We start from the raw sequence: 7,261 nt of genomic DNA, 5'->3' as shown, positions 1-7,261 counted from the left end.
TCTTCCCCCACCCCACCTCATCACATCGTCCCAGAGGCTGGGGCAGCCAGGGGTCTTTCATCATTTTCCGACCTTCTTCTTTGGAACAGAGTCTGTAAACATGCATGGAAGGCAACCGTGCCTCTCTCCACTACTGCTCATAGAGACAGTACTTCTGCCATGTGGACGGTGGAAGGCAGGCCTGAGCTCAAGCCACACTATGCATGTTACAGAGCCACGATAGCCTGATACCTATCACTGGGGTCCAAACACTGGCAGACTGAGGAGGGCATCGACACCCACAATCACACAGGTGGTTGCCCTACGCACTGGCCTGAGTTTCATTCTGCAAACTTGCACCATGTTCTAGTAGGGGCCAGGCCAGGAAGGAAGGCACACAGCCTGCAAGCCCTGTGGACCCTCAAGCCAGGTCTTGCGTGATGGTAATTCACTTCTCTGGGGTTTCCTATGAAGTACAGGATGCTCAGTTCAATCTGAATTTCAGACACAATAAGTATTTTTTGGTGTAAGTATGTTCAAAACATGGTCTGGAACACAGACCTGAAGTTATTTATCTGGAGTTCAAATTTAACCAGGTGTCCTGCACTTTATTCACTAAACTTGGTACCCCTGCCCTCCTGCACCAAGAGCAGAACATGCGCCCCCTGGGGAAGGCTGGAGTCTGACCCTTCCCCTGCAGCCCGTCCTGGGGCTGGGGGGAGACAGTGGGAGCTTTCATCCAGATCCCCACAGAGGGTCCTGTCCCTCAGAGTCACAGTTCTCATGCTTAGCTCTTCACCAGTCATCAGAGCTGGGGCTGACATTGGTCCTGAGTCCATTTCGCAGAGGAGGGCACTGAGGCTCCGGCATTGGGAGCCCACCTGGAAACCCACCTGTGATGCCTTGACCTCTTGGGCAGGGCTGGGGGACCAGGAAGGGTATTCCACCCCAGCAGAGGAAGGCCCTGGGCCTGGGTAGGGTGAGTCCCAGTTCTGCGTCCCCTCCCTATCCCCACACCCAGCCACCCCTACACTCACCACCAGCAGGATCTACAGGCCGCTGTGCAAGGCCTCCACGTAGCTGGGCTCCAGGGTGCAGCCAGTACCTGACACCAGGGCCTGGCCATGCCGTGCCCCGAGGCTGGTTGTGGACGACTCCTCACACAGACAGCCCGGCCAGTGCTTGTGCCACCAGGAGCAGTACCGGGAGAGGTTGAAGGTCAGGAGCTCGCTATCCTAAAAGTGAGGGGGAAGGATAGGCTGGCACTCAGGAGGCAGCCAGCCCCACCTACTGCAGCCTGGGTGGACGCTACTGAGGAGTGGAGCTGGTCCTATCCTCCCACCCTCACCCCTCTGCCCCCTTGGGCTCCAGCCTTGGTGGAGGGGGAGCACCAAGGCCTTCCAGCTGCTCCTCTGCCTGTCCTTAGCCCACATGCTCCCTCTTCCAAGAAGGCCCCCTGCCAGGTCAGCTCTCAGGACTTGCTCTCCTGTGCTCTGGACCCCTCCTTCACGTCTCTAGCCAAAGCTGCCACCTGACATGTGTATGGATTCTGGGCAGTCTCCTTGCTGTGGGCCCACAAAGCAGGGGCTGGTCTGTCCTGCTGGGCACCTGCCCTCTTGCCCACCCATGCTGGCTCTGGCCAAGGAGCAGCCAGGCACGTGGATGAAACTGCACCCACCCTGATTCTTAGAAGCAACCTCCGAGCATCAGACAAAGTCCTGAGACAGCCTTGGTTAGGAAGGCTCCAGCGACACCCTGTAGTGGTCTCCCCTCGCACCAGGAGGAGCGAGTCTTGATCAGCCCCGGGGGTTGCTGGAGTGTACACAGCACAAGGCTGAGGGTCCCACGCGGCCCCAGGAGGGTGGTGTCCATCTGCCAGCTTGCCTCTGCCGGGATGGCCTCTACTCCCTGGACTTCAGCCCTGACTATCCTTCAGGCTCTGAGGTACCTCTTCCAAGAATCCTTCCTGGTGCCCTCCCCACCCCACCAATACCCTCAGACCTGGTGGACACATCTCATCCCCCCCACCAAATCACTGGCCTTTCCCCCAAACCTTGACTGAGTGGCAACCTGGGCCAGGCTGTTCTGGGTGCTGGGGACAAAGCTGAGCATAGACCAAGCCCCTGCCTTGGGTTGGCGACGAACAGGCAGACACATCAGGCATTATGTGGCAACTGCCAGGACCCCACAGAGGGGTATCTGCACTCACCTTGGAGAGGCCCACCTCCAGATGGAAGCAGATAAGGAAGACATTCCAGGTGACCCAGACAGCTGCCCACACTGCATACTAGGGAGAGAAGGCTAGGCTGTCACCATCTCTGCTTTACAGATGGGAAGATTGAGGCATGAGCCCTGCCCGCTGGCCCCAGGTGCTCTGTGTGGAGGAGAGGGGTCCCGGAGCCCACCCTGGGCAGGTCGCAGAGCCTCCCCATGGGGATACCAGGAGATGGGGGCTGGGAAGCCAGCTCCAGGCAGCCACAGGATGTGTCCTGACACAGTGTCCTTGCCCAGAGACGCTATGGCCTGTCCAGGGTGGCAAACACCTAGCAGGGCAGGACCAGCCCCCACTACAGAGCACCCAAAACCAGCCCAAGTGGTGTTGCTGGAGTTGCTTGCCAGGTAGGGAGCCTGTGAAATTCCCGGGGCCATGGCCATGCCCATTCACCCACACCCGCCTGGGGCTGTCTTGGGCCACACATCAACCACTGGGGCCTCTGCTGCAGACATGGGTTTACATTCAGGGCTGTACTCTGCACCAGGAGAGGTGTTGGCCAGTTGGGCAAAGCACTCTGGATGCTCTCTGGGCCTTTCACAGACAGGACAGCCATAGCTGCCCTGAGGGCTGTGGGGGCCAAATCTCGCCCAGGGCCACAGGCCAGGGCTCTGTGCCTCAGTTTCCCTATCTGTGAAGCACCCACACCCCTGGCTATTGAGGGAGTGAACAGTGAAGGTGCTAGATGCCTGGGCCCTGGCAGCCACAAGGCTCAAGGGCAGCCGTGGAAACTTGCATCATCTAGGTTGGAGTTCCAGATGCCCAGGCTGTGGGTAGGTTAGGTCTTGGGGGTTGGCTGGCAGTTTCAACCAGGATGGGGCCTGCAGTGGCAACACTGCCCCACTCACTCACCCTCCTGCCTGCTCACTAGCCCGCAGGGGACTCACCAATTACAGTGTAGCGCAGCTGATACTGGATGGTGCCAAAGAGCCCCAGGATGACCACGACAATGTGGATGAAATTGGCCAGGATGGATGCCCACTGGAAGCCCAGGAAGTCAAATGCCTGTCTCTCCAGGGCCGCAACCTGGGGATGGGTACCATGACGGGTAGCCAGGAGGCCCAGGCCACCTGCCAGGCCTGAGCCAAGGTCTCTTACCACTCCCCACCCATCTCCCATCTGTTACTCTGCAGACACACCATCTGAGCCCTTCTGGGAGCCATGGCAAGTGGGCCATAACACCAGTTCAAGAACGCCATTGAGCAAGCATTGAGCACCTACTGTGTGCTTGACTTCAACAAAAATCTCCAAGTAAGTCTGAGTGGCCTTTTGCATCCCTGTGGGGGTACCCTCCCTGGTGTAAGCTCCCTCTCATAGCTTTCCCCATCTGGAGAATGTAACACAGGGGCAGAGAGGAGGCTATTCTAATAGTTCCAACTCACGGATTTTGAGCCCAAGCGACAGACACAAAACACTAACTCCAAAAACAGCAGAGGAGGGGCAGAAGGGTCCACATGGGGTGCTGCATCTAAGGCCCCAGGCCCCGCTGCCTCCAGGGAGCAGCCTTCCCTTACCAGCAGAGTCAGGGCTTTGGGGACAGTGGTGGTGAGGCTGCTCTTGCCTCCACTTTGGGGACATTTGCATGACCACTGGGAAGGAAGGAGAGACACCTAAGAAGTTTGGCTTTTTTTTGAGTTGATGTCTTGCTATTTTGTCCAGGCTGGTCTTGAACTTCTGGCCTCAAATGATCCTTCCACCTCAGCCTCCCAAAGTGCTGGGATTTACAAGCATGAACCACTGTGCCCCCCAATGAATTTTAAGTTAGTACTTTATACTTAGGGAAAACCAACTGACTCTGACCAGATCATGACTCTAAAAGCTGTCATTCATTAATTCACTCATTCATCACCAGCTCCATCCCATGTGCTGGTATAGAGGAACCAAGAGAATGTCAGGTGGAATCCACTCCCTCCCAGTTACCTTCCCAGGAGCAAGGGGGGCATGTTCAGGGAGGACTGAAAGGGACTGGTCGCAGCCTGCAAGGGCAGCAGTAATGAAGGGACAGCCCATCGAGTTGGGGTGCATACCGTTGCTGCGTTCCACAGACTCCACAGTGGGCCCACTGTTCCCTGTGCTCCGTGGGGCACTGGAGCATCAAGGAAACAGGCCCCGGCCCAGGGTGGCCTCTGGCGTGTGGGCTGGGGGCACTGCCCAAGAGGCTAAGTCCTGGGCAGGAGAGCTCTGATGGCCTTGGTGCCTCCTCACAGCAGGAAGGTATAGTTTGCCCCTCACCAAGACTAGATAGTCAGGAGCCAAGAGGAGGCTCAGCTGGGAGGGGCTTGGGACGAGGGCAGACTGGGTGTGGGGCGACCCCATTCCCCACTCAGCTCCTTATACCGTGACTGGGGAGGGAGTAACAGGGGGAGGGCTTGAGGACTTGCCTCATGGTCACAGATATCCCAGCCCGGCCAGGACACTCCACCCTCTCCCTGCTCTGGCTCATCTCTGCTGCCCCGGGCCTATATCTGGAACCCTACAGGACCCCAGACCAGCCCCCAGGATACAGCTGCTGTGGGCATGCCCTGGGCACACTCACCCGTGGACAGCCCAAGCAGGCATGGTGGTTTCCAGGAAGTCTCAGGGAGGGGACATTCCAAGCATGTCCTGGGGGGCTGTCCCCTAGAGAGACAGCTGGAGGTGGGAGCTCGAGTGGGTAGGGCCTGCTGGGTGGAAGGCAGGAGCAGGAGAGCATCCATGCACATCAGGAACTTCCCAGTGGACTTACTGTCGCCTCTCCCCAGCTGTCACTCCAAGGGCTGCATGGGCCCCCCATCCCTGACCCGTGACTGCAACTTGAACAAGACAGTTAAGATGCGTAACTGTGGGCCAGAAGCCTCACTCACCCAGGTTCCACCGCTGGAAACAACCCTAGTCCCAGCCACACATTCAGGACGGAGCTGTCCTTGCTGTGCAGGGGCAGCAGGGTCTCCCAAAGGCCATGTCTCCACGTCCTCCAGCTGGGTGCGATGTGGACAGAGCCGCTCCACAACCCTCAGGGTCCCAGATGGGCTGGGCTGGCCCTCTGAGAAAGCAAGGGACTGTCACAACCCTCCAACATGTAGACACACCTGGGCTGAGGTAGGGCTCGCTGAAGTTTCTCTACAGCATATGTTTTGGGAAAAGAGCCTAGCATCTGAGGGCAGAGGTCCCCCAAGAGCCCTGACCCTAGGCAGTGGCCATGGGAGGGTGGGCTCAGCACAGGCCCTCAGGGTCCCACACTGACAGTCTCCATGGAGAGTGGCCATATGAGGCCCCTCAGCCACTGAGGGGTCAGTTTCAGCAGACTCCAGGGATGCAGGTGTGGTAGTGGCAGGGAGGAACGCCAAGTGGAAGGATGGGTTCAGCAAAAGCCTAGAGGTGGAGGGCCCGGCTTGAAGAGTCTACACTGTGATGGGTGTCCCGGAAGAGGGAGAGAGAGGCGTGCATACAGCACCCACCCAGGCATCTGTGCTAGACACAGAATAGAGCTAAACTCTGAGTCCTGGACTCCTGTTCCCACCCCAAGGACCTAACCCACCTGAAGGACATCTGCCTTGCCCAGCCTACTGGGGGCCAGGAACAGAGCAGGAAACAGAGTGAGGATGGTCCCTCTGTCCTCCAGAGGGCAGTTCTTGCCCTGGCCTCCCCTGTGAGGTCCTGGCTAACAGTGGGGCCCAGTCCATGCCTCTGCTAGAGGGTCTCTCCCTGAGGAACAGGTGGGGTCTTCCTTGGGAACGGGGACCCTGCAGCACAGGTGGTGGTGGTGTGGGCGAGGTCATGCAGGAGTCTTTGCTATCTGCAGGCCAAGGCACCCAAGGTCAGCGACCCATGACACCCGGCACACTCACAAGGCAGTGACATCACCCTGGTGGTCCTGCAGGACCCATCCAGATCCCTCCTGGGCCCCTGCCTCTAATCCTGTCTACACAGCAAGCACAGCCTGGGAAGCGGCAGCAGGCAGCAGGCTCGGCACAGGCAAAGTTCTCACTATTCTTGGGGAGACGCCTCCAGAAGACATGCTTGGGCCCTTTGTCCTGTAGCTTGGTGACAGAAATTCTCACGCTTGTCCAAAAAAAGAGAGAGAGGGAGAGAAAAGTCGCAGGACTCCCCCACTCAGCTCTTCCTAGGACCCCCCCCCAGGCTCCCGCACATGGGGACCAGGGGGGTGGGGAACACCTGTCCCTTCCTCCATGAAGCAGAGGAGGGATGGGTGAGGGCCCCACTGCTGGCAGGCCAAAACAAAAGGCCTTTGACAGTTTTCTGCCACATTTCAGTCATGACCCTCCCTAGTCCCTGGAGAAGCCCCTGTGGGTATAGGAAGCCCTGCTGCCCTTGAGCCAAGATGACCCTTCCCTTCTAGCTGCAAACATACACGCAGGGTTCTGTGGGAGCCAGCAAGGTGCCCATTTGTGCATGGCCCCCTACAGGGGTGAAAGAGGTAACACAACTGCCCCTCACCTCACACGTGACACTGGAGCATCATCTGTCCTGCCCCAAGCCCAAATCCCAGCCCACCTTCAACCTGAGACCACCCTCACACCAAACTAAACACGCGGAAACCAAAGTCACAGATCCATCCCCCCCAAGTGCTTCCTGACACCCAAACAAGGGCAGCCGCCCCTGGTTAGGATCCAAGCCTCAGTGTCAACCCGGGCTCATCCCTGTCCTTCTCCTGGTCATCGCGCCAGACAGACAAGCACCTCCCCCATTCAGGCTTCCAGCCCCACCCCCAGCCTCCTGAGGGATTCCTGCCACTAGGGGCCTCTCATGGAAAGACAGTGTCCAGCTGCTCTGAGCCTTGCCAGAGTTCTGGGCAACACCCCCTCCCCCACCTGCTGCAGGGCCCAGGCTACCTCCCCCACTGGGCCTGACCCAGCATGAGCCCTACAGACCACCCCAGAGCCCATCATGCCCACCCCTCTACGCCACTACAGCACCTCCCGGGAACTCTGTGCATTACCTTCCTTCCTCAGGAAAGGAAAGGCAGCCTTGGCCCTCACCAGTTTAGCCACCCCATGTGCCTGAGCAGCG

General features: G+C 58.6%; 1 protein-coding gene across 1 annotated transcript in view; it reads right to left on the bottom strand.

Annotated features, from left to right (window-relative positions):
* Positions 1-4,810, bottom strand: part of NKAIN4 (sodium/potassium transporting ATPase interacting 4) — a 10,524-nt gene extending 5,714 nt beyond the window's left edge. Inside the window, 5 exon segments of the mRNA XM_021707216.1 lie at positions 1,017-1,214; positions 2,189-2,280; positions 3,139-3,277; positions 4,172-4,337; positions 4,788-4,810. Of these exon segments, the coding sequence (XP_021562891.1) occupies positions 1,017-1,214; positions 2,189-2,280; positions 3,139-3,277; positions 4,172-4,337; positions 4,788-4,810 (618 nt within the window).
* Between the last annotated feature and the right edge of the window lie 2,451 nt (positions 4,811-7,261).

The sequence above is a fragment of the Carlito syrichta genome, unplaced genomic scaffold, assembly GCF_000164805.1.
Source record: "Carlito syrichta isolate Samal-C Ts95f unplaced genomic scaffold, Tarsius_syrichta-2.0.1 Scaffold117897, whole genome shotgun sequence".
Lineage (NCBI taxonomy): Eukaryota > Metazoa > Chordata > Mammalia > Primates > Tarsiidae > Carlito > Carlito syrichta.
Note: the sequence above shows the minus strand (reverse complement) of the source record. Positions and strands in the feature narration are given on the sequence as shown.